We start from the raw sequence: 27,528 nt of genomic DNA, 5'->3' as shown, positions 1-27,528 counted from the left end.
CAGCTTTGGCCCTTTAGGAAAAAACAAACCCCTCCTGCTGATGGGGGCCAATCCCCACTGCCCTCCGCTGCCCCACGCCATGTGGGGCCTCTTCATAAGCCTCCTGAAGCCCCGAGGCTGCTGCAGGAGCTGGTAAGTCCCAGGGCTTGTCTTGGGGTTTTTTTTTCTCTTAAAAGGGCTGGAGCTGGCCCGGGCGGGGCACCCTTGGCGGGGCTGGGGGAGGGGTTGGGGGCAGTGGAGGGCAGCAGGGATCCCTCCCCACCTGGCAGCACCCGGTGAGCATTGGCATTTTTTTTTTTAAATGCTGGCAGCTGGGGCAGGCAGGACACCTGTGGGGGAGGTGGGGGCTGGAGGAGTGGGGGGGAGGTCAGGGGGCTAGGGGAGTGGACAGGGGATGGGCTGGCAGGGGTCCCCCCATGGTCCCCTGCCCCTTCTCCAGCCCCCCCTCCCCTGCCCCTAGTACTTACCAACTACGAGTCTGGCTGCAGCTCCCTGCTGCAGCCATCAGGCACTGTTGGAATCATCAACGTTCTCCAAATCTTTTCCAAAGATGCAGAAAGCTTTGACTCAATCCCGATTCGATTTGGATTCAGAGACTGGGCCACCGAATTGGGCCGAATCTGCTTCAAACTGAATGACCACCCAAAGCTTTGCACAGCCCGAAACCCCACCCCTGCTGTGGCTTGGAAGTTTCCCCCTTTCCCTGTCCTTCAAGTGGCCAGCTATCATATTCCCAGCCCCTCTGCAGTTGGGGAAGCCCAGACTCTGAAGAGCAGCAGGCTGTGCAGTGGAGTAAAACATGGTGGAGAGGATGGGCACTGCAGTGCAGCTCCATGACACCAATCCCCGATCAGACTTCCACAGGCCAGATCAGACCTTTTTGTGAGTTGGTTCCAGACCGCTGGCTAGAGGTTGCTGACCCTGGTATACGAGTAGTAATACAGTGTGTGAAATCAGATGAAGAGATCTAGCAGGACGATAACATGGCCCCATTATGTATGGAACTATCCAACTGCTTTAAAGATTATTGGCCAGTGCCTGTAGTTAAGCTCAGGTACCTAAATCCAGGTATAGGCACTTATATAAGTGGCACAATTTTCAGAGATGTTTAGCTCCCAGAGACCATCTTAATTTTAGGAAATTATATATTATTTCTGTGGCAGTTACAGTAACCTACCAGATTCATATTTCGATTGGTCAGTGCTGGACACAAGGATGTAATCCAAGCTAGTGTATGTTGCTGCTCAGCTAAGAACTTAGATGTGAACCACCTGGGAGTTCAGTTTTAGTGTTGAGATTAAAAATGAACCATTAACCACCAATAAGCAACATTTTATTTGAATAAGTTCAACAGTGGTGAAACCTGCAGTATCTCACCTCTGCCATCACTATCAGTTTGTAAATAAATACACATTTGTAGATCTCAAAGCATTTTATAAAGAAGGAAACTCCAACCAAAATTATATAGCCGCTTACATAAAAGAAGTCAGGTGTGGGAAAGCAGATCATGAAATAGCATAGTCTCTTTTAGCTGTCTAAGAACAAAGCAGACAGATAAGCAGGGTGCTAAAACAATCTCTCAGCCAGATCCATCCCCAGGATCTGACTGGGCAGCAAAAAACCCTGCTCAAGTCAGGGTGGAACCCCTCCAACTCCAACAGGAATCCCCCTTGCAAAGGGACTTCCTCAAGCACACCTGCAAATGTGAAGGGAGGAACCACTGTGGGAGATTTCCCCACTCCTCAAAACAGGGGCATGTCTGCAAGTGGAGGATTTTCTCCACTTGCAGACATACCAGACATACCCCAAGTCAAGCTGTAGATGTTCCTGGAACGTGATCAGTTGTGCCGCAACATATTGCAGCACAACTGACCATGGTCCCCCTAGAATGTCTGTTTCTAGCCCAAGAGACTGGACTCAGTGACCCAGAAAGTCTCTTCCAGTCCTATGTTCCTGTATAACTTGCTGCTGGGGGTGTACAAAACGGGCCATATTCAATTTGGATTCGGATTCGGCCTGAACCTGGGGCAGTGATTCAATTTGTTGATTCAGATCACTGTCCCCAGTTCTATTTGGTCAAATCTGAACCTGAAGATTTAACGCTGATTCAGAGAATCAGCAATTTGGACATAGACACAGCTTTAAATGCTTTTTCTACATACCTCGAGGTACCAAGCACAGCTCATGAACGCTGCGATGGTGGGGCAGATGGAATGTCCTCCAAGAGCGCAGGGGGCCCCCCATGTGCTTGGTGGCAAACCTAGAAGTGGACCGGAACTACTTCCAGTCCACTTCTGGGTCTGCCTGGGAATGCGCTGGTCCCCCCCCACACCTCCCTGGCTCGGCAATTGGCTGCGGGGGGACACTGGGTGCCCCCCCAGGCCCAGGAGGCACCAGGTGCTGAGCCAGGTGAGTATTGGAGGGGCCCCCCTGCGTGCTCCCTGGCAGACCCGGAAGTGGACTGAAGTGCTTCTGGTCCACTTCCGGGTCTGCTGCTGAGCGTGCTGGGGGATGCTCTGTCTGACACACCATTGCAGCTTTCACAACTTCTGCTGCCTGGTACCTTGGAAGTATATAGAAAAAAATTTAAAGCTGTGTCTGTGTCCGAATCTCTGAATCTTTCTGAATCTCTCCGAATTGATTCAGAGGGTTCTGATTCAATTCGGAGAGATTAAAGGGTCTCCTGATTTGATTCAGATTCAAAGATTTGGCCACCAAATTGGGCTGAATCTCCGCTGAATCAAAATCAGGGACCAAAAGTTCGCACAGCCCGAGTTGCTCTTCTGTATGCAGCAGTTTAACAAAACAGGACATGTTCTGAGATTTCACTCTCTTTTATCTCCTTTACAATCAAAGCTATTAGTCCAGCCCTTTACAACTCTTTATGTCTAGATCCTTTTATGTGCTTATTCCAGTCTTTTATGGAAACCTGGCATGATTAAATTGACTTCATCCTACACAGCACAAAAACTTATGCAGTAGAAGAATAATTTTAAGGGTGCAGGCCTGGATGGGTGAACATATGGTCTGATAGGCAATTTGGTTTCTGAGAGATCTGAATTATCATCCGCTCTCCAAAGCTAACTTTCTGCATGTGTTTTGGAAACCTGAAGCAATGTCATTCCTTGCAGCAACACTTCAACAAGAAAAGACCTCATACAGCTAGTTCTAGCAGATTGTGTATAACAGAGATAGGGTAAGGGTAAGCCTTGGCTGGAATTCCTGTTACCTTAAAAATGTGTGCTTTGAGAATGTGGTGTCCCAGCTCAATTGTCTGCTGTCGGTTTAGCTTCCCCTCCTGTCGGGAAAACCAGAAGGCAAGCAACGTGTGGCCACTCCTAGAAATAAAATTAAAAAAAATGTCAGTATTCCAAAGAAGCCTGCTTCATTTTTAAATTCCAGCTCCAACTTCACTGGCGTTGTTTAGTCTATGTGTTGTCTTGCCAGGAGGAATTAAGCTGCAGTGTAAACCAAGGAGGATTGTCAATTCTGACCAGAAAAGGGTTGAAACAGAGCCTGCGCAACTGCTTTGTGTCACGCTAATCATGATGTATCCCTGCAAACTTCTCCAGCATACTTCATTATAAGATATCTCACTAATCTCTTGATGTAAGAAAGGCTGAATCATGAAGCTGAGGCTAGGAAAATATTCCTGTTAAATGAGAGGCATCCGCCTCATTTCATATTTACTTTGCAGCTACAGTACCTGGTACTGTCTTTTTCCTTTTCATTCTTTGTCAACTCATTTGAAGCTGTGAGTATGGTCAGAAAAGTGATGTATACATATCACCTTCTTTAGGCTTTTCTATGAGGGCAAGTTAACTGAAGTAGCAAATTCACAGCCCACTTTAATCGAAAAAACCCTTCTTGTATGGATAAGCCCTTATTCATTAGATCTGCTTTCTGTTTACCTCCTGAGCTTCAGAACAACAGTGCTCTTTCTTTGTTTTATTTTTTACAAGCCAACCCAGCTCTGGGAAAATGAGTAAGGCTGAATTCTAATGTGTAAAACATTATCTAATTGTAGAACTTTTATTACTGGTGAGCACAGCCCTGAACAAACCATGCTGGGAGTTATAAAATACATCATGTTAATTGTAATGTGAGATGATATGAAATAGAATTGCTTGGCTGCCTTCAGCAAGGGGTTGGAGTACATAACTTCCTGAGGTCCCTTTGAGCCCTACTTCTCTATGCTTCTGAGATACAGTATCATAGAATCCTGTGTTCTATTTTTACAGTCACTTTACAAAGTAAAGCTGCACTTTGAAAAGTTGTCATCTTTTTTTTTTATAGTGATACTTTTAAAAAATCAATTTTTGATCGAATACCTTTAAATAACAGAGCAGGTTCTCCATGGTTAAATCATCTTAACAGTAGTGAAACTTCATGCTGGTGCAAAACAATTTCACAAAGTGGTTTTTTGTTTCTCTGTTAATATTTATAAAGGCATTTTCAACAAGGGAGAAGATAACCAGCTGACCCTATGGGAAGCCAAGTTACTTTGGACTCTACACAGAGTTCTGTCAAGGAAAACTGTATTTCATTAACTTCTTTCAGTTTTAGCGACCTGTGATGTAACTTGTAACCATAACACACACGTTTCTGGCTGAACATGTTGGTAGATCAAGATGATGGTGGCTCAGTAAACCATAGTTGTCACATCTTCCTGTACAAAGTATGTGTAGAACATTAGCAGGTCAGACAGGTGGCTTTCTGCACCCACTGTGTCGTGGTGACTGTGACAGCAGAAAATATAAAGCAATGGAGACAAGCCCTTAAAGAAGGTTCTAATATTTAACCTTTTTGACTTGGGTGCTCCACTTGTTTGGTAAACGGATTTCTTATTTTTGGCATGAGAATCTCTCCATAAACAAACACCGTTCTCCTATTTTAAACTGAAACACAGTATATTTTAAAACGGAATAAAATTCCATGAAAAGATTCAGTAGAACACATCCTTTGAAAAGCAGAGCTACAACAAGCAGTACTGCATCCCTGAGCCAGCAGCCCTGATACAGGGACCCTCCAGGATACTCAGGTGCCAGTTCAGCCTTTTTTCTATCAAGCACATCCAATTACCCTAATTAACAAATATGTGGTACTAGGTTTTGTCCATGTGCTTGGGGTTTTTTTGTTTTTGGGTTTTTTTGAAATATGTGAGAAAAGTCAATTATTTATAGGCTCTTCCTCACACTGTGAAGCACAACTACTATAATGGAAAATACATGACTTCTTATACTAGTCTAAATGCAACTGAGGAATAGAAAGCAACAATACTTCCATAATGTTAGAGCCTTATCAGAATGTTTAAATTTAAAGAAAATGATCATCCTTAGAGAATTTTCTAGAATAAAAATGAAGGAGGTGTGATCACGGCCAGGTGTTCAACAGGCTACTTCTTCAGAGCCCTATTAATGATCCTCAACTCTGCATGGTAATGTAAGGATTCAGTTTAGCAGAGACTGATGACTAGTTGCCAGATAATGTAGCAGACACAGGAAATGACCATGTGCCCATTAGCAGACCAGAATGGGAAACAAAACTCATTTTCAATTGTTTTCCATGCAAGGTAGAACCTGAACCCTAGATCTTCTATGCTTGCAGTGGCCCAGGCCAGAAGCCTCCCTGCTACACTGGAGCAGACAGCTGGCAGACTAGCCCACCCACCCTGCAAAGGGAGGGGGGAGGTTTTCAGGGGAGGCACAAAGCATCCTGGGATGCTAGGGGATTGTGTGCTAACTTGAATCTAAAGGGAATCTGGGACAGAAGTTCAATAAATTGATTTAACCTAAATCAGCTAAGTCTGATACTACATCCATCCACCTTTATCTTAAACTGGTTCTGGCTATTTTGAAAGTGATTTATATGCATTGAACTTCTGTTGTGTTACAGATTTGAACTGGTTTCTGATTATTTATACTAGTTATATGTAATGTCTGTTCCTAGCCTAAAAGATGCGTCTTTCAGTTCAGTTTGTATAATTTTGCAATTGTCAGCACTCTGTGACCTGTTAGCTTCACTGATTTCCTCACATATGTGTTGTGTTAAGTTAGTCACTTTCCTATTTGTGTGAATTTTCCACACAGCAATAAGGGACAGAAAAACATGAACAAAGAACAATACTCATGTGGTTGGAAAACCATACAAATGGAAGGGAACTTTGTAGTGGTTCTTGCACCTGAAATTACTTTTAGCTCCCCCCTACCCCTGGAAGACTCTATTTACAGTCTACTGTGCACCTTTAAAGAAGATAATCTTGAAAAAGTAATGTTCAGAGTACTGAGTCTGAATTGATTCAATCTTTGCAGGTTAGTCTACCCTGGCGAGGCTAAATCAGTAACTGGACAGACATCCCAGAAATGCAGGCACATGCCTGCAGTGGCTCAGGCTAGAAGCTGGGGGGTGCTAGAGCAGCCCTCCCTTAGTTTCACAGGGCTGAGCTGAGTGGGGCATGGCCAGGCCCTGGCAGGACACTCTGATTATTTCCCCCCTTCCTAAGCAGCCCAGCAGAGAGTGTTTATCACCCCTAACTGAGTATCAACTCATTTAGAAAACAAAGCCTCTGTCCATTAACTAATGGAGCTCTTCTTAAACAGCTCTTCCAAAGAAGGACATTAAGCTATCTGTTGATTAGCTCCAAAAAGCCTGTCTACCTGTCGTCTCTCACAACGTAGGCCATAGTCAGCATGTGGTCTGCTCGCTAATGCTGAAGTCTCTGCGTAAGGCAGAGAGGAGCGGGGAATAATGCCTGCTTAGCAGGGAGAAGCCAGGTGGATTCTCTGTGCCTGCAATTCTCTGCTGGAGCTGCAGCCAGGAAGCAGAGGGGAAGGGCCAGCCCTGCTGTAAAGCAGAAAACCCTGCCCAGCCCAGAGAGCATGCCAGGATGCTGGGGGTGTCTGGTTTATCTTCAATCAGCAAGGGGTCTGGGACAGACACTGAATAAACCGATTTGAGCCAAATCAGTTAAGTCTGATACTACATTCAACCAAATTTATTTCAAACCGGTCTCAGCCATTTTCAAACTGGTTTATGTGCACTGAACATCTGTTCTGTTACAGGTTTAAACCAGTTTCTGGTCACTTGAATTGGTTTATGTGTAATGTCTGTCCCTAGCCTTAATGCACAGTAGCCTAACTTTACTGCGCATTAACATATTAGCACGGTTTTTGCCATGACACTCTAATGTGCAGTAAAATAGGCTACTGCGCATTGAGGTGCACATGTAGACACACCCACTGTTGATTAACCTTCAGAAATGATCAAAGAGACATGGAAGGAAGAAAATGGATTAAAAGGAAACAGAGACTGTGATGTACAGCTGGAGCTTTTTTAGATCCAGGTATGCTCAAAGAGTATAGCAAATGTAACGATTTTATCCATACCAGCTCAGTAGACTATGAAAACCCATAATCACTTTAATGTACCAAATTCATCTCAACTGGCTAATCTGATTCACACTGGAATGCTAATCTGTTGGACATGGACTAACACATTTACCCAACCCAAAGGTTGGTGGTTTGAGTTAACTCAGAGACCCTGGCTTCTTGCCCTTCCTGGGAGAGAGGCATAGTCATACACTAGAATGGAAAGGGGAGCTTGAGAGCCTTATTTTTGGGCTTCAACATACTCAACATATAGGCCTAATTGTTTAACCTGCCTGCCTCTCTTTTCCTTTCTTCTGAAAAGGAGCTAATGATATTTATTGGCTTGTTGCACAGAGCTTAGTGAGGATGAATCAAAAAACTTTTGGAAAGGGCTTCAAGCACAAAGTCAGCTATGCTAATGCTAAGTATTAATGAGATATCCAGGCCTCCTTAATGTGCCTGGCTTATTTTACCCAAAGATGAGGTGCAATTCCAATTCCAGGCTCCAGCATTGGTTCCCAAACTGCTTTCCAGCTGCAGCTGGTAATGCAATGTATATGGCTAAATATAATTTTGTACATGATTCTGGCTGTTATAAAAAAAGGCAGGTATCAACCATTGCTGAATTGAGTGTAGTATTCATCAGCACCATGCAATGTTTCATAGGCCTAATAACATTGACTTTGGACTTGTTGATAAATACCTACAGTCTCTTGTTCTGTCAGTGTTAATTGAACACTAAAACTGAATCTAACAGCAGAGTCTTTTTTAAAGCTCAGAAGAAATTGGCAGCAGTGATGTCTGCATCAAGGTGCCTAGTGAAATGATTTGCTTTGAATTTCATCACAGCAAAGTTTATCATCCAAGGTTTTCTATTTTTAATGTAAGATTTCTTTTTGTGAAAAATTAATAGTGCTGCCAACTCTGAAGCTTTTGTTCATTCTCTCAGAAATGGGATGTGCTACTGCATGTTAATCCTGCATAATTCAGACTCTTCCCATATTGACAAATACACCTTACAGAAATAATGACCTTGGCCCAGCAAGTCTTTGCACAGTATGAGATGACATGCACAAAGAAGTTAAAACTAGGGGCAGTACAGAGAAGCTTAAGTGTGAATACAGGTAAGTGTAAACATAAGGCATAGTGCTCTGGACAAAGCAGGGTAGTCCTTGTGTACCTGTTCTTTTACTCATAAAAAGACAGGGTATAAAAGAGCATGAGGCAGGGAGAAAGAACAGGTGCATCCCACATGATATGAGCTCTTGCCTACATGTTCCTCCTCCCAGACTGCCCTTCAGCAGGAAGGCTGGGATAAAGGGGATGTGTAGCTGCATTCTTGCTAATTCAAGTTCTGGCTCTACTGGGCTCCTCCTCGTTTTGATCATCATTTGCTAGTGTGTGCATCTACAGGAAACAGAACATTCCACACCCACTCCAGAAATGATCAAACCATGTATAAGGGCATGGTGCAAGACTGGTTTCTGTACAAACCATCCTGTTGCTTGGTTCATTTTAGGCTGCAGGATCATGCCATCAGCAAGCAGATCTAGGAACGAAAACTCAGAAAGAACAGCCTACTGCACTGTATGTTCCAGGGAAGACTATCTAAACACTAATGCTTGTGGTATTTGATATTTGTAGTATGGGGGAGAAGGAACAGAGGCAAAGAAACAGGAAAGAAAATCATATATATATTAAATGTACTGGCAAATGGCAAGTGCAAAAGGCTTGGATTTTCTAAGCGCAAGACCTCAAACTGGGAATAATAAGTGTGGTGCATTTGGCCCAATGTAAAATGTATATTGTGCAGTAGCAAAGGACTGCATTTTAATCTATATTTATATCTAGTTAGAACATGCCTAAGGAATGGAAGGATATAGTTACAGCCATGTTGTAGACAGAGGGGACAAAGTGAAATGTCAGAGCTATCACGGTGTCTCATTATGGCCTATATGCCATTTTCATTGATAATCAATTTTTCATGGAGAGGATTGCCAATGTGGGTTCCAAAAACAAAGTTCCACTGGTGATTAAATATTTTCTCTTTGCCAATTACTCAAATAAAAATGGGAATGTATAGCTTTTATAGATTTTTGAGAGACCATCTGACGGCATATTGCAAGACAGCCTCTGGGCCACAATAAAAGAATTCAGAGCTCCTCGGAAAATTATTAGGATGATTCTACTGATGTGTTTATAGTTCCAAAAGTAGAGTACAAGTAGGGAGTGAAATCTCTGCCCCATTTGATGTCAATCCAGAGAGACTCACTATTCCTGCTGCTTTTTAATGCAGTTATAGAAAAAGTGGTATGGCTACAGCAGAATTCTCAGGATGGGAAGAATTTATTTAGACCGCTTCAGTATTCTGGATATGTTGATAACTATCACAGGGCTCAGGAGTTATGGTACAAAGACTTACTGGAGACTTGAAGAAAGTAGGAAAAAATGAAATGTAACATTAGTGAAGACAAAATCCAAATACATGGCCTTAAGGCAATAAAATGATCTTAGACAAACATACGTACCTAGCAGCCAATTACCATAAATCTGAACAAGTTAGTTTACATACCTAGAAGCATTAATTGCTAAAACAATTTGATGAAGGAAGAAATTATAACAGGTGTATAGAGCTGGAATGCCTACTGCATTCTTTGAAGATAATTTACAGCTCTAAAACACTGTGAAAGATTAAGCTTTAAGTGTAAGTCCATTACGACAGTGTTTCTCAACCAGTGGGATGCGTCCCACTGGTGGGACGCGGAAGTCGTGTAGGTAGGACTTCAAGTCATTGCTGTATTGAAAAAAATCAAAGCTATTTGTACTTCAAATAGATGAATCAACAGATATCTCGAACAGTGCAGAAGTGGGGTTTTGTTTTTATCATGGTGGGACCAGGGTTTTTTGCCAGAATGGTTCGTGGGACGTAAGGTGCAAAAGGTTGAGAACCACTGCATTATGAAAACTACTGCTTTACAGTTTTGAGATGTAGTTGCTAACTAAGAAAAAAGAAAGATAAGTGTAAGTGTTGAGCCAAATTTTGTGGCTTGTAAAGAAGAACCATGTGTAGTGAAAAATTGTGGGAGCTCTATGAAAAACTACGCATCGCAAATGTTATAAAATCCCAGTGACTTTAATGGACAAGGTAAATGGTTAAGATGAAGGCAGGGTAGAAATGCACCTCTATAGCCTAACTGAATAAGATATATTTATAGAGAGAGCACCATATATCAGGGGTTGTCAACTGGTGGTACACGTACCCCCAGGGGTACGTGAGAAGGCCCTAGGGGGTACGTGCAGGTGGGGACAGAACACCGCCATGCACCATCCCATACTGCCATCCAGGGGAAGATCGCACATGGCAGCTGTTGCCGCTCCACGTTTGGACATGTGCCACCCCCCCAGCACTCAGCCACTGGGGGTACACTGGTTTGCATCCAACTGCTGGGGGTACACTGATCCAAAAAGGTTGAAAACCCTTGCCATATAGGATTAGGATGATGGAAAACAGAACAGCTCAGTCTCTTGGAAAGCCATGTCTATCGTGTTCCAGCTCATGGTCAAACAATGAAGAAATGGAGAGGTAAAATGCATAAGACCCAAGAACTCTTAATGCTAGCACCAGTGGAAAAAAAACATGCCTTTAACAGGATGATACAGAGTCAAAATTATAAGTACAGCCAAGAACCCTAGGGTCTCGCAAGTGAGGGAACAGGAGGGAAAAATCTTAGATAACAGCTATGAGATAAATTTCCGAAAAAAATGTTGCCCTTCTGATATATCATTTTTGAATTCCTGATATTACAATTAGGGCTTTGGAAGGTCAAAGGCACTGGAAGATTTCTGGGTGAGAATATTATTAAAAACTGATTTCATAGGGTCATCTGCCATGTTTCCTCTTGCATATTCAGTTGTAGCTTACACTGTGCTGAAGAGTTCCCATTGGAATTTCTGCATGTTAAATTTGTCAAACCCGAGTGATATTTGATGACTGAGAATCACTCTTTGTGAAGACAGATTATTTTACTGTTTTGCTGGCCTCTGCTGATGGAGAAATTACAAAACTTGTCAGACAAGAGTAAAGGGAAAGAGTATATGAGAATCAGGTGAAAGGTTCATATACATGAAGCAACTTAAGGGAAAAGATAAGAATTAGATGCCCCTGGGAAAGTCAAAATAAACACAAATATTAATAAGAAAACAAATATTAATAGTTTTCATTAATCTGGAACAGTTTGCAATTCATTACTAGGAATAGCTAAAATCTACTTGTGTAACAGAGCCTCGTGATAGAACTGTTACTCTCTATAATGTATATATTTTCAGGGAAAACACACAGGCTTCACATTCTAATGTTTCATTAGAGGAGATAAAAATTAGTGTACCACACTTGAAAAAATAAGTCAGTTTAGTCTAGCTTTCCTTTCTCTAAATTGCTCACTGGAGACTTAAGTTCAAATGTACTTTGAGAACATCAGTAAACATAAATTGCATGGTCATAAATTGCGTGGTTTCATCGTGGTCCTTAGTAAATATTGATCCAAATCACAAAAGCACTATACAGTTATCTGTGGAGAGATTGAGAGTGAAAACCCAAGGGGGCCAGAACATTCAGAAACAGAGAAATGGACACTTATGTACAAAACTAGTAATTTGGTAATTTGTTACCCACAACAGATACTGAAAGCAATTAACCTTCAAAAGACCTATATGGGCCATGTCCTGGCTGAATGGAGATCCTCTATTTCACCTGCTCAGCCATTAGAATCAACTGGAAACCTTCCACTAACCCAGTTCTGAATGGCTGTACTGTCCTCAGGATAGGAGAGACATTTCCTTCCTCTTTTGGTACAACAAAGCCAGAGAGGGTTGGGGGTGGGCTGTTTGTTTTCCCTCTTTTAAGGCACGCTGTAAAATGTATTTATTCAGATCTTTCCTGAGCACATTGTCTGGAAAGACTGATTTTCTCATGCAGGTTGGGAATTCAGCTCTTTATTTGAGCTGTTCTGTCATTTTTATTACATCATGTATCAATCAAAAGAATCACAGGAAGAATGGCTTTCTTTAACATTGACCAAGGAACCAGTTGTTTAAGGAAAGCAATATTAGCTTTAAAGCTACGGCTCCAACTTTCCACTTTACTAGATTCCTTCTGCCTAGAACGTTTCCTTACTCACCCTCCTTCCTGGCTTCCAGCCACAGATAGAAAGGGACAAGACATATATCCTCAGACATAAAGGTCCAGCATACCCAAAGCTTGTAATGAACAATGCACAAATGGAAAAATAAGCTAGACAAAGATTATGGGCCTGATTTTGTATTATACTAAGCTGCCTTTCTGTCACTCAGGCCAAATAAATGGGATTTAGAGTGGATGTCGATCAAACTTTTATATTGTCAAAGTGGTGAAAAAGGGTGAGAATCAAGCCCAATATAGCTACTTTGTGCTCCTGTGCACTGCTAATTCCTAGTTCCCTGATTTACAGCCATGTCTTTTCTTCCCATTAATTGAATGAAACCATTTCAGAATCCAGACAGCTGACACTGTGCCCAGTGAATCTGCTTTTCCAGGAGACTTGTATTCATATTTTATTCAAGGCTCCAAAGTGCAGTTGCATAAGAACTGCGGTGCACACAGTCATCTCTGTTCCAGCAATCACCAGTTCTCATTTTCTACTAGTCATTTTTCAAAGTCTCTTTTAAAATAAAGTCTACTGTGGCAGTTAGCTGAAAAAATAATAAGAAAAGCTTTCATCTAGTGCCCTGGCTAGTGCACACAGAGTATAAATACAAGGCTCAGAACTCAGTGTGCATTTTTGAAAGGATACTTAATCACTGAAATTAATTGATCAATTTTGTCCCATTTATATATCTCATGCATTAACTGTGAACTGCACAGAGGTAATTAAACGCCATGCAAGTAACAACTCAAAAAAAATAGGAAAAGCACGTAAGTGGGTACACTTACTATAAACCTATATAAGCCCTCCTAATTCAACCCTCTCTTATCACTGCAGCGACTATTCTTATTTGTAGGATTATCCCACACTTTCTGGACTCTTCCTAAGCCAATTGCTTCCATGATACCTCAGAAGAGTAAAGTTCACAGCCAAGAAAAACTGTTGCACCCATCATGTACCACAGAGATGAATAAAGATACTCAGAACTCAAGCCACCTGGAAATCTAGGAGCAATTGAGGACTCAGAACTGTGCCATCATTGCAACCTGTTTTGGGGAAGTGTAGGCCCAGTCCTAATATAAAGGGGCAAGATGTCTACCTTATCAGAATCCCTAGTTGCATTTTTCACCCAGCGCATACCAAGACAGTTATGGGATTACCCGAATCATTATATTATGCTGCTGTGGTGTTTAAAGACCATAATCATAAACTGGGAACCACTGTGCTAGGTGCTAAGCACAATAAAAACACAGTCACTGACCGTTTCAAACTAGAAAGGACCATTTATGATCACCTAACCTGAATCTTCTGTAATATTCAAATGACAGAATTTTACCTAGTGATTTCTGTATCCAGTTCAACAATATGTGGTTTCATTGGAGCATATATTTTAGGAAGACATCCAGTCTTTATTTAAGGTCTCAATGAAGACCCTATCTCAGCCAAATTGAGATGCCAGAAAGCCCACTTTAGATGAATCAAAGGGTAAACTTACACGTTACCCTTAGACCTTAGTAACGGCACTCAAAATGTAAGCACCCACATGTTAAGGCTTGCTATCTCATGTTAAGTGCCCTCTGAGCATCTCAAAGTTATGCCACAGTTGAAGGTTAACTCTGAGCCATGGTACCTAGCTCATGTTAGGATAACTTCAGGCTACTCCAAAGAGATAAAATGAGCAATTTGAAGTACTTCCACATCCCAGGATGCAGTGGTTCCAGTTCCCCCTCCTTCTTACCCACAGCAGGGATACAGCCCCTGGTTCCTAGCCATGTCCCTGCTCACCAGCCCTCTAGGGACAGATATTCAAAAACCCTGAGCCTGAACTGATTCAATCTTTGCAGGTTAGTCTAACCTGCAGAGATTGAACTGGTTTGCAAGTAGATAGAAATTCCCTTTTCATTCTGGAAATGCAGGCACATGCCTGCAGTGGCTCAGGCCAGAAACTTGGGGGCAGTAAAGCAGCCCTCCCTTCCCTTCCACAGGGAAGCTGAGCTGAAGGGGGAAAGGGCATAGCCAGGCCCCAGCAGAACTGAGTAAGACTGTGGAGGGCTTTAAACCCCCACCTTGGCCTGCAGGGTTCGGAGGGTTGGGGAAGAGGGAGCGTAGCAGACCCGTGGCGGGGGAGGATGAGGAGGGGAGAGCTCTGCCTGTCCCAGCGGCTCCCTGACTGCCACGAGCAACCAGGGCACACAGTTTCGCTGCTGGGCCCCAGATGGGATTCTTCCTCCTCCTCCATCTGACCCAGGGCAGCAGGGTGGAGAGTGGGGCTCTTCCCCCTCCTCCCCTTCTGGCCCCTGCTGCCATGGGGTAGAGAGGGGGGCTCTGTGTGGTGCTCCCACCCCAGAAGAGGACTCTTCCCCCTCCTCCCCCCTTTTCCATGGGGCAGGGACAGGGCTTCTGTTCAGTACTAGAGGGGGACTCTTCCTCCTCCTTGTCCTCTCCCTACCCCCCGAAAGGGCAGGGAGGCGGAGCTCTGTCCAGTGCTGCCTGGCTTAGCTTGGGCGCAGCTTTCATTGAGCCACAGCCACTGGGGCTGGCCCCACTCAGCCCCGGCCCAAGCAGCTGCACTGCAGGCCAGGGGGCAGGGCCATCCCCAGCAGCAGTGATGGGGAGGCTGAGCCCTGTTAGTTAAGGCACAGGTGGTGGCTGGCTGGACAGCAGGCTACCCGGGCTGACTCAGAGGTGTTGCGGGGGCTTGTCCCCTCTGGGCCTGGGCAGCCCTACACAGAGCTCCCCTCCCAGCCCTGCTGGGAGGGGCCAAGGGGGGGGAAGGAGGATGGGGAAGGGTCCCCCCCCAGCATGAAAACAGCTTCCCTCTCTCCCCCCTGGGGAGGAGCGGGGGGAAGAGTCCCCCTTTAGGGCCGGGCAGCCCCAAACAGAGCCCCACCCTGCGGCAGAGGAATGAGGAGGAGGGGGGTGCTCCACCCCAACTGCAGTCCCCTGGTGGGAGGGGGGGAATTAACCCCCTGCTTGCCCCCTTAGCCTTAGTGGGGTCATGCCAGAATGGCTGTGGTCCCTGTTGGTGGGACAAGGAAGGGAGCCGGGGCATAAACCCCCTCCTGGGCACTCTGACCTTCCCCATCCCCTTGCTAATCCACCAGCCAGATTTGGCCAGATGCCATCCTGGCATGGCCCCATTAAGGTTAAAGAGGTGGGGGGGGGGTTAGTTCCTCCCTCCCTCCATTCCTTCTACCCAGCAGCTAGGGTCTGCCAGCCCAGACTGCCACCTCCACGGCTCATCCACAGACAGGCAGACCCCAGCTGTGGTGAGGGGGGAGGGGAAGGAGGGAAGAATTAACCCTTTCTCTGACCATTTTGCCTTAACAGGGCCATGCCAGCCAGTGTCTTGTCACATCCCCTGCTTGGGTTAGAGAGCAGAGGGGTGAGGCTAGCCTTGCCTTGCTCTCTGGAGAAGAAAGCACAGTACAGCCTAGAGCTGCAAAGCATGCTGGGATGCTGGAGGACTCTGGTTTAACTTCAAGTGGGAAGGGGTCTGGGACAGAAGTTGCATAAACTGGTTAGAGCCAAATCAGTTAATTCTGATACTATATTTAAACAGGTTTATCTTACATTAGTTTTGGCCATTTTGAAACTGGTTGATGTGCACTGCATTTATGGTAAACCTGTTACAGGTTTAAACTAGCTTCTGATCACTTAAACTGGTTAATGTGTAACTTCTGTCCCTAGTCCAGTGGCAGGTCAGAGCAGTATAGGTAAGAAACAGTATTAATCCTTAATCTGAAGCTGCTCACAGCACATTCTAACTTACGCACCACTTAACCTTCCATAGATATAGTATGATCTGAGTGTAATGTATAACTTCACCCAGAAACACATAACCGCACATAGGATCAGTGTACTGGTACCATTATCACCCAAATGTTTTCATTATCATCCCAACTGGTCTCACATATACACTGAGAGAAGTGGCAAACAGTGAAATCACATACAAGAGAGACAAAAGCTTGGTGGGTAATGCCCAATACAATTCTCTCAGAGCTATTTAAGAAGCAGGAATGGTATCATTCACAGGAGGGTTACCCTGGCAAGGGCCTGCAGTCAAATCAACAAAAAGCATTGGTTAGTGGGACTAAAAGTTTCTGATGGATCTAAAAATCAGCTAGTTCATTCGTCCATTTTCAGGATGTGACCATCCAGCAGTAAAACCAGCACTCTGCTCTGCACACGAGCTAAAATCTAGGTCAAGAGTACAGACACAATTGAAGCAATCTCACTCCAGATATAGCCTAATCTGTCTTGGATCTAACATTCTCAGTTTCATCCAGAAAGAAAAGAAGGGAGAGGAGAATAGAGGACTGGATAAAACAAAAAGATAACTAGCAAGATCTTCAACATCAAGAGATGCTTTACTGAGTAAATGCCTAATGAGTTCTTATTTGGAGGAAGCTGGCTCCCTGCCCTCAGTTGACATGGCATTAACATTCTCCTGCAACATTATTATTCAGGGCAAAAGTTCCCAAGTTTCTTTGCATCTCTTTGATAACTTTAATCAGCAATCATCACACTGCTGCAGTTCAGCAAAAATTAGGCCAAAAAACTGCTAACGATCCCAATGTAATATTTATCTCGCTCAAGGTTATCTGTTTTGTTTAATATTCCATTCCTATCAGCAACAACGGCCCTATGTGTTATTGTGTACTGTATTATGTTTAACACTTGGCTCTGCCAGGGAAATGAGACATTTCAAGTTTATTCAGGATAATATAGCCAAATCCTAATCAGGACTTGATCTAAGGGAGCATCTGCACTGACCTGGCTGAAATATGGCAGATACCAATAACAGATAAGAAAAGTATTAGGAGAATCAGGAAGGGAGGAAATAGAGAACTCTACTGCCCCTGTTAGATTAATGATAATAAAAGGTTTTACAATAAAAAGAAAAGAAAGGAAACAAAGGAAATTGTAATAATTTAGAGACCCCAATGAGTTTCGAAAAAATTAATTCTGATAGTAGTTGATCTCTGCATCCTGGTTTAACTCATAACCAGTTCAGCTGACTCACTGGCTGCCACGAGCAGAGTACTTTGTGTTCAACGTAAATACATATTGCTCTAAGCAAAGTATAATCACAGGAATATCATGTTTAATATTTAATACCATATGTATATGATGGGCAAGGTAGAGAGAGTAACAATGGCTTCTCCAAACTCTGTCCTTCAACAATCTTGGATTTAAGACACATTTATTTTAGCCATATAGATATGCTGGGCCTGCTTCTTTGAGCACTCTGTTCTCATTTAATTCTGTGTAAATGGTAAATGCAGAAGACAGGGTAGAGTTGTACCTTAAAGACCAACTAAATCAGAGATGTATAAGCTTTTGCAAGCAACAGCTTACTTCATTTGATGTAAGTGACCACGCAGAATACAAAACAATAGAAAAATACAAAACAATAGAAAAAGCAGAGTCTCTCCTGCAATAAACTATTTTAAGTTATTTTAGTTAGTAGATAGATCTTTGGATTTAAGGAATGGTCACAATGAGAATAATTTAGGGAACTTTCTTTTTCAGAAAGCATCCATGTTTTTTCTGATAAATTTCTCATGAAGATGAACCTTTTCCCTAGCGTCACAGATGGGTCATTTTACTGAACAACTTTTGTATTTAGAAACCTGTGCAGCATGTAGAGGTTTCTATTCCAGAGAGTAAATAATTCTCCAAGAGTATTGCTTTCAATGGGTCTGGGCACTAGTCAGCTACAAAATATCAGGAGCAATCAATGTAATGTGATGCCATTAGGCAGATACCTACAGACTAACTAAACTGAACCAGACACCAGGACTATCCACTGTACATGCTCTTTTCCTGCACTCCAAGTAACTTATCCATAAAGTTACCTGAAAGCAAGTGCTAAAATGGTAGCCCCCAAATAAAAGCCATGTAAAAACGCAGTGGCTTTAAAGAATTTTAGAACAATCAGGAACTTATAAGGGCTTGTCTTGGAAATCCAGTGACAAAGATGTAGGTCAAGTCAGTTCTAAGTGCACAGCAGCAACCAAAATTATGGTTCAGCAAGGAACAATATGCATTCTTTGATTCTCATGGAGCTAGTGGGCACGTCTACACATGCAAGTGCTGCTCCATCTGTTACCCACCCTGGGCAGGCGTCTACACGTGCAGGCATCTGGGAGACCAGAGAAGGCTACTCCAACCCTGCTCTGTCCCCTGCAGTAGCTAGGGGGTGCTTCAGTCTCCCCTTGGGTGGTAGCCCAGGGGCTGGCAGGGAGCATGGGGCCAGGAGACAAGTGTCTCCTGGTGAGGGCTGGGAGAATGCTCCCTGCCCCCACGAGCTACCTGCTGCCAGGGGGCTCCAGTGATGAAACCCGGGCTGGGACAATGTCCCCCTGCCCTGGCAGCATGGAGCTCCTGACCTCAGCTCCCCGACTGAGGGCAGGGAATGAGCTGCAGGGGGAGGGGCAGGTCCCAGCCCCTGCCCCAATCCACCAGTGGGGCAGTTCGCAGTGAGCCCCTGGCTGGGTGGGGATTCACTGCTTAGCTGGCAGTAGCCAGGAGCTGCCCCACTGGCAGATCAACAGCAGGGGAGACAGGGTGACTGCAGACTGAAGTCTACACTGTTTCCTCTCTCTCCAGGATTTCCAACAGTAGGATTTCTCTGAAATTTCTACCAGTAAAAATCAACATTTCTTCCTAAAGACGGTTACCTGCATAAAGTAAGTATTCTAATGTTCATTTTGTTCAGCTGTGATAAACTCGTTTACTATTTGTATAGCTGTTAGATAAACATGTTGGTTTAAGACAACCTCATTTTATTCTGGGCACTATTTTAATGAATGCCATCAAAACTGCAGTATGTTATATGGATAGACAAATGCATTAAAACTGGTTAAAAGGGTTACCATGGTAGCTTCCACTTATGGGACAGGAGTGGACATAGGCAAGAGCCATCATAAAGCAACTGATGCACAGTAAATCTAGAGTTAACTGGTTATAATTTATTCATTGGTCTATACCCTAGGCATGTTTCCCTGACCTGTGATGTTTATCAGTTTACTTAATTGAAGGCCATTACAACAAATTTTCGAAAGATCAAAAAGATCAGGCTTGACACTTTTTTTTTTCCTTCAGTGGAGCCTGCCTGCATGGGTTGCTGCTGGGTCTCACAGCCCCTGAGCTGTGCGGGGCCCGTCAAGCCCTGAGCACGGCGGCTTTCAGCGCCCTGTGTACTGCTGCACTTTGTTAATTAGCAAACTAAAACACCTTGGAGGTATTTTATCTTGCTATGTACCAAAGTCATTTAAAGCATAATACACCACCAAGCATCCAAACAGCGAACGCCATTAAAACAGAATACACCACCGAATGTGCAAACACCAATGCCATTAAAGCGCTGCAAAAGGGCATTTAAGTTGTTTTAAAAGCCAATTTTGTGGCATGTACAAAGGCCTATATGTATTTCCCCACATATACATGAATATAAAAGATTCAAATAATTTCTTGTTAAAATTCATTTTCTTTCCTGCTTTGTAACAAAGCGGCACTTTCACTTCCTTGAATAAAATCCATCACGTACGCCAATAAAACCCTTAAATTTGTTCCCCCTTTTTTACAATACTTTACTACATTACCTAATTATAAAGAACATATTATTGAGACTTCTGAGCTCTCAGAATTGAAAATAGATGAATGAAAACAATCAACAATTAAGTACTTGTCTATAATGACAAACAAAGAAATGCACTTTTAAGCTAATCTTAGATAATTAAAAAAATCCACTATGTAAGATGAGAAAACACGAGCATTTTAGGAAGTTAGAGTTACTCAGCTGTAGCTAACTTCTTATAAAAGTCATCATCTTCAGTGCCACCTCCTGCTCATTTTTTCCAAGCTTTCTAAATTACTTCTTTTTCATTTGGGAATTATTATTTCTCTGAAAGCCTAGGCTTTATGTCAATGTTTAAAAAATATTTTTGTTAATTTAAAACAAACATGGTTTTCTGAGTGGGTAAGAACCAGGGATTGCAGATCTGCATTCTGTTTAACTAAAACCCTTCAGTTACAGCATGCTTTTGTGGAGGTGTTAGGGAAGGAAAGAATGTAAATTATGTATACTGGAGGATATTCAGAGGTAACTCCAATGGAAACTATGGCAACGCTAAGTATTGTTTCATAGCCTCACCCATGCAGATTAGATTGCCACCAAACAGTAATCCACACAAGATCAAATCTGAGCCTGTGCACTAGGCTGCGCTCTGGTTGGCAGGCACACGGTTCTGTATATGCATACCTGGAGAACTTAAGTCACAAAATGGTAGCCAAACAAAAACCTATAGTGAGTGGCTGTTAGAGGAGGAGGGCCATCATGTATTTTAGCTCAATAGCTGAGTGATTAAGGCACTCATCCAACAAATAGGTGACCCAGATCCTTGCTAGGCAGGAACTTTCTTGTTATTCTCCATCTGTTTTACCCAGTGACTATTAAGTTAACAGTACAGTGGCACAGCTTGGAAAGGACACTAGGCTACCTGGCAGTAAATGCTTCATGCTTGTAAGTTGAAGACCTGGAGGTTCACATTTTCTCTGAGCAACAGGGGCCTAGAATTTGTACCACTTGCTTCCTCGACTCATGTGAATACACTGCACAGAGTAGGACAATGAACTATACATAACTGCCAAAAATGGCAGTTCCATGCCAGAGTAACTGCTATTTGAACATGCAGAATGAAATGGGATTTTGCCATAACTTACTTACCTTTCGTTTGGAAAACTGCTATGAACAGAATTGATTCTGCACAGGTGAAAGAGAGGAACGTGAGAAGCTAGCTTCAATCCTAACTATGCAGAGAATAGTGCCTCTCTCTAATTGTTACAGTGGTATTCTGGGGCATTAGCCAGCCTCTTCTATTAATGTTAATGAGCAGCAGTTGTATGCCTCATTCTCTGTGTGCTTTAGGGAAAATTTACTAGAATAGATTTATTCTTCTGCAAGGTTTTGGAGCTTGGTTAAGGTTCGCCTAGTCAAATTGGCTGAGCAGCATCTGCACTGTATTTGAGTCTAGCTTCCAGCAGCCTGAATTTTTAAAGACACTGTGAGCTGGCAATTTCTTTTATCTGCAAGTGTTCAGCACCTCTGGAAAGGTGACTACAGGTATCCAAGAACTCAGACAGAAAGCTATACGTCTGAAGTCTAATGAGGATAAAGCTGCATACTCGTTTAGTAAAAATAACAGGGTGCTTCTACATGAGATGCTTACTGCAGAGCAGACTAATTAGCTCCACAGTAAGTAGCTTGCATCTACATGTGAGGCCCTGTTAGGCTGGAGTAAACTAATAAACTATGCAGCAAGATAGTGTTTGTAAATATAAGTACTATCTTGCTGTTGAGTTTTTACTCTGCAGCAGTGCATGTGTAAATGCTGATGAGGCTGACTAGGGCATGAGGGTGCTTCAGTGTGGGGCTGCCTGCCAGCTAGCCCTGGAATGGAGCACCCTTGTACCCCAGTCAGCCCCTCCAGAGCACATTAAGCCAGGTTAGAGAAGCTCTGGGCTGCCAGGCTGACCCCTTGGGCCCCATGTCAGCCAGGGTTGCTCTGACCCAGCTCAACACGCTGCGGTTCCAGGCGCACATATGGAACCCAGAGGTAATAAACTTTGGTGCAATAAGTGTTGGAGTTTATTGCTCTGCATTAATATGTACATGTAGACATGCCCACTGTGGGTCATTTCTCCAAAGGCATTTTTAATGACAGATATTCTACTCCAACACAAGAATCACTACCAACTTCTTTGCTAAAGCTGATTCAAGCAGGTGAAATGAGAATGAACTAGTCCCCACTAAAAGGTTTATTGCAGATTTAAGTTAAAGTGTAAAAAGCACCTATGTATAACCAAAATGACTCAGCAGTAAGATAAATCCTCCTCTAGACAGCAAGGGAGAGAAAGGTTCATTTTCGTAAACGTAGATTTTTCCTCATTATAATGATTCTTGAACTAGGTATAGTGAACAAATGCAGCAGAGACTTCCTGATTCTGCTTTGGCTTAACAAAATCTAGCTGGAGGAAGGAGGTATCACTTGTGGTTACAAAACAACTCATTTCCTCCTGGGGATCTAATTGTTCAAAAGCACAGCTGCCCATGTTAGAAGATGTACTCTGTGTAGATTACATTGTGTTGAAGCTGAACAGACTGAGATATTTGGAAAGCGTATTATTGTAAGGGAAGGTTCTCTGACCAGGAAAAAAGGGTGTCTCCAGAGTGTACTGTTTAGCTATTTTGTGCTGGTGCAGTGGCCCAATGATGGCGATTACAAAGTTGCACACATCAGTACTGTCTTGAGGTGCTAAAGCGAGAATTAAACTTATGTAAAAGCAACTAAATGCTTGCCTTTTTCGCACGTTACATGTGCTTATCACAGGCAACAAAAAAAAGACTCATCTCAGAAGAGACTGGATATGTTTGATGTTTGCACAATGTACAGCAGCAGACATAGAGCCAGAAGTACCGGGGTCTATATTTGCGTGTAACTGCCTTACTATCTGGTCTTAGAAAAATTATTTCACTCCTCAGTGCCTCAGTTTCCCCAATCAGTCCTAATTTTGTAAAAAGTCTATGGATTCATTGGACAAAGGGTTGTAAATTAACAACCCATGTGAAAAACACCACAGTGGTATAACAATATTTAGACTAAAAACGAAGATAAATTAATCTTGATGACTGCTTTTTTGGGTACAGTCTTCTCCATATGTTGCTTTATATGGTTTGTCAAATAATACAACTAGCTAATAGAGCTACTCCGACAGACCAGGGAAGTCATTATTGCAGGATCTGCAACAACAGCTTTTTTCACGTCCTGTTATTAAACAACAGTCAGTACCAAGGAGCTCCCTTGTGAGAGAGCCCAAAATGATAGTGTTTCCCTTCAATGCCAATTAGCCTTTGCCTTGGTTAGAAACCTCATGCTGAGCATTAAAGGGAAGAAGAAGCTTTGTAACACAATAGGCTAAAATAAAAAACCGGAGGCAGAGGGTCTATTGCTTTCCCATATGCTGTTAGAACAACGTGTGCTAATTTGAACATAATTTTCAGTCATTGTCCCTTCCCCACCTGCCCTGTTTCTGTACTGCTGAGAGGATGGAGCAAGGAGATTTTCAGTTGTACTAATGGAAGGGAAAAGACCATCTAAGCTGCAGTGTCCTATTTTCTCAATTTCCTCCACAACATCCTCCAAAACTGTTAGCTTCTGTCAGGGAGAGTCAATTAAGAGCTGTTTCACAAGAATACACTTTAGCTCCAAATCTATTTTCATGAGAAAAATCAGCCTCAGCAACCTGGGCCTCTACCATATTTTCATGGTGAAATCTACAAGCACAGGATTAGCTATTAGTGTCTGAAATTCTGAACAAGGAAACCAAACCAACCACCAGAATACTCTTGTGATTCCCACATTAATGGGAAAAAAAAATCAAACTTCCAAGCAAAATGAAACCATGTCTTTATATACCACTCCTATTATTAGCCAAATCACTGTTAAGTTGTGCTCCTATTATTGTAATGAAGTGAAAAATCATTGCTTTTCTTAATTCTTGCTGAGTGCTTACCATGCCTGGAGCTCAGCGTTTCAGTATCAACCATTCCCTGAGAGCTGGATAGGAGGATTGAAGTCATGCAATAGCTAAATCTCAGGAGTCCTCTCCATTAATCACTGAAACATATCTCAGCTCTGCCATCAGAGTATAGTAAAATTAGCATATGTAATGCATTAGAGATATTTATTAGTCCTTCAGTACAAACAGGCTTTCACTCTGGGCACTATAAGTTACTGGAAGTCTGTATTACTTACTGTTGTGTCTCAATCCATCAAACTGTTTCATCTTTGCCTCTCGTGAGACGTACGGTAAATGAGGAAAGTCTGGCTAGCTTTGGTCAAGCACTACATAACTATTAAAATATTTTTTCCCTGCTTTTTCAGCTATTTATGGATCTATCTATATTAATATTGTAAATACATATATAAACTGATGCCTAGGACTGAATCTGTTATAATATCATAGGCCATCTGAGTTTTGAAGTACAGGTTTCCCTCATTTTATGCGGTATACGCTTTCCTGGAAAACTGCACATAAATTGAATTTGCATAAAGGGAACCCAATTTATAAGGTAACAAATAGGGATACATTCCCACGGTGGTGAGGAAGGGAGGGAGTGAGGCTGGGGCTAGGGAAGAGGCGGGTGGATGGGCGTGGCACAGCCCAGCAGCTACAGGCAGGTGGCGTCAACTGCTCCTGGGGCTGCAGCAGGAAGCAAAGTGGAAGGAACTGTCAGTGGGTGCAGGGCAAGGGAGCACAGCCCTTGTTGCTATGCGTACCCCAGGAGGGCTGCAGGCTGGGGGGCTGTGCCAAGCTCTTCCCATGGGGCACGTGCCCCCAGATCTGTGAGCAGGATGAGTGCAAGCTGCCACTGCAGGCTGTGGCCGGCGGTGGCACTGGACTCTTCCCGGTTCCTGGGGTAGGCAGCAGCCTGCTTTCATCCTGTGCGCAGATCTAGGGGCATGTGCCCCCCAGGAAGAGCCCCACGCAGCCCCTCCAGCCCGCAGCCTTCCCAGGGTGCGCATAGCAGCAAGAGCTGCGCCCCCCCCACCCCACACCCACTGACTGTTCCCTCTGCAGCTGGTGTTGGCTGTTCCCAGGGTCACTGCAGCAGGGGCGGGGTAAGTGGGGACAAGCTGCACCGTGTCTTGTGCCCCCGGGACGCTGCTTGTCCCCACTCACCCCAGCCTCTGCTGCAGTGGCTGCAGGAGCAGCCAACATCAGCTTCCTGCACTACAGCATGGCGCAGCCCAGGGGCTGGGGTGTATGGGGACAAGCAGAGCCCCGGGGGGTTCAGGGTGTGGCGCAGCCCAGCAGCTGCAGGCAGCTGGCATCGGCCACTCCCAGAGCAGCTGCAGCAGGGGCTGGGCTGAGTGGGGCCGTGGCCTCACAGCCTTTTCCCCTCCCCCCTAGACTTACCTGCTTGGGGGAGGGGAGAGCGCCTATGCTGATTGTATGAGTGAATTTACCTCACATATGACAAATTTGGGGTATAAAAAAGGTCACTGCATAAGAGAAAATACATATATACAGAACCCGCATAAAGTGAGCAAAACCTGTACAGAATGGCAGAAAAACATGGAAGTTGGTTTCTGCTCATTATATGAGTGAAGATGGATTTAATTTCCTTTAGAGTATGATTCTGTTTCTTACTGTCAGCAGTGTATACTCAAGGCCAGCAAAGGTACAGTACGCAATATGGTGATGATTAATTAACTTTTGAAAAAGAACACATATAGGCAATGGAAAAAGGATCAGCAACAGAGTTGAGTTCACTTATATAACCAGGGTCTGCTGGTATGAGATACGGAAAGCCAAAGCAGGCATGGAGATCAAGCTGGCATCCGACATTAAGGACAGCAAAAAGTCCTTCTACAGGTACATGGGGAGCAAGAAAAAAAAATTGAGCTTCACTGTGGGACCCCTACTGAATATGGAGGGGCAGCCCACAGTAGATCCCCATGGAAAGGCAGAGCTCCTAAATGGTTACTTCGCATCAGTATTCCAGAAAGCTAACACAAGCTGTGTACCTGTCTAGAGGCCCAGGGAATATGGGGTTGTCAGCAGACAACTTGAAAACAGCCCTGACTAGGTGAGGGTCCTCTTAGAGCAACTGAAAATTTTCAAGTCCGCTGGGCCAGACGATCTACATCCAAGAGTCCTAAAAGAACTGCTTGAACTCATAGCAGGGCCTTTGGTGAAGATATCTGAAAAGTCGTGGAACTTGGGAGTGATCCTGGATGACTGGAAGAGGGCCAATGTAGTACCCATCTTTAAAAAGGCGAGGAGGGATGATCCTGAAAACTATAGACCGGTCAGTCTGACTTCAGTCCTAAGGAAAACTTTTTGAAAAAATTGTTAAAGAGGCCATCAATCACAAGCTTGTAACTGACAGGGTATTAAGAAACAACCAGCATCGCTTTGTGGAGGGTAGATCATACCTGACAAACCGGTGTCCTTTTACAACCAAGTAACTGACCAGCTGGACAAGGGACATGAGGTAGACATCATTTACCTAGACTTCAGTAAGGCCTTTGACTCTGTCTCCCATGAAATTCTCTCAACTAAACTGGAGGGTACTGGCCTGGACCAGCCTACGGTGAGGTGGGTGGATAACTGGCTTAGAGGCTGGTCCCAGAGAGTTGTAATCGATGGGATGGCCTCATCCGGGAGGACTGTCTCCAGTGGTGTCCCACAGGAATGGTGCTTGGACCCATGCTTTTAACATATTTATTAATGACTTGGATGAGGGGTGGAATGCTCTATGATTAAGTTTGCCAATGATAACAAGCTGTGGGGAAATGCGGGCACACCAGAGGATACAGGTAAGGATCCAGGATGACCTAGACAGACTGGTTCTATGGGCTGATCAGAATCAGATGAGGTTCAACAGAGTAAAAGTGCCAGGTCCTTCATCTGGGTAGGAAGAACCTTCACCATAACTATAGGATAGGCAGTAGCCCACTGGCTGGTACAGCATCTGAACAGGACCTGGGGGTTCACAATCAACCAGAAGATGAATATGAGCCAACAGTACAAGGAAGTCACCAGCAGGGCAAATAGAACTCTGATGTGCATCAGCCGATGTGTTGCCTACAGATCCAGAGAGGTGCTTCTGCCTCTCTACTCTAGTGTTGGTGAGGCTGCAGCTGGAGTACTGTGCCCAGTCTTGGGCACCTGCACTTCAAGAAGGATGCAGATAAGCTTGAGAGGGTGCAGAGAAGGGCCACTTGCATGATCAGGGGCCTGGAGGATAGGTCCATATGAGGAGAGACTCTGGGAACTAGGCTTGTTCAGATCCGAGTAAGAGGAGACTGAAAGATGACTTGGTAGCCACCTACAAGTATGTCAGGGGGAAGCATCAAGATCTGGGGGAGCAACTCTTCAGGAAGGCACTCCTTGGGAGGATGAGG

At 43.8% G+C, this 27,528-nt stretch overlaps 1 protein-coding gene across 10 annotated transcripts in view; it reads right to left on the bottom strand.

Annotated features, from left to right (window-relative positions):
- The window catches only part of TANC2 (tetratricopeptide repeat, ankyrin repeat and coiled-coil containing 2), a 780,830-nt gene that overhangs the window by 74,976 nt on the left and 678,326 nt on the right, over positions 1-27,528 (bottom strand). For all 10 annotated transcript variants that reach the window (XM_090044146.1, XM_090044147.1, XM_090044150.1 and 7 more), the window contains one exon: positions 3,230-3,338. In XM_090044146.1, coding sequence (XP_089900272.1) covers positions 3,230-3,338 — 109 coding nt within the window. The remainder of the gene's footprint in view (positions 1-3,229; positions 3,339-27,528) is intronic.

This window comes from Crocodylus siamensis, chromosome 4 (assembly GCF_052110815.1).
Source record: "Crocodylus siamensis isolate JL-2025a chromosome 4, ASM5211081v1, whole genome shotgun sequence".
In the NCBI taxonomy this organism is placed as follows: Eukaryota; Metazoa; Chordata; order Crocodylia; family Crocodylidae; genus Crocodylus; species Crocodylus siamensis.
The sequence above is the reverse complement of the archived record's forward strand: the minus strand, read 5'-3'. Positions and strand labels throughout refer to the sequence as shown.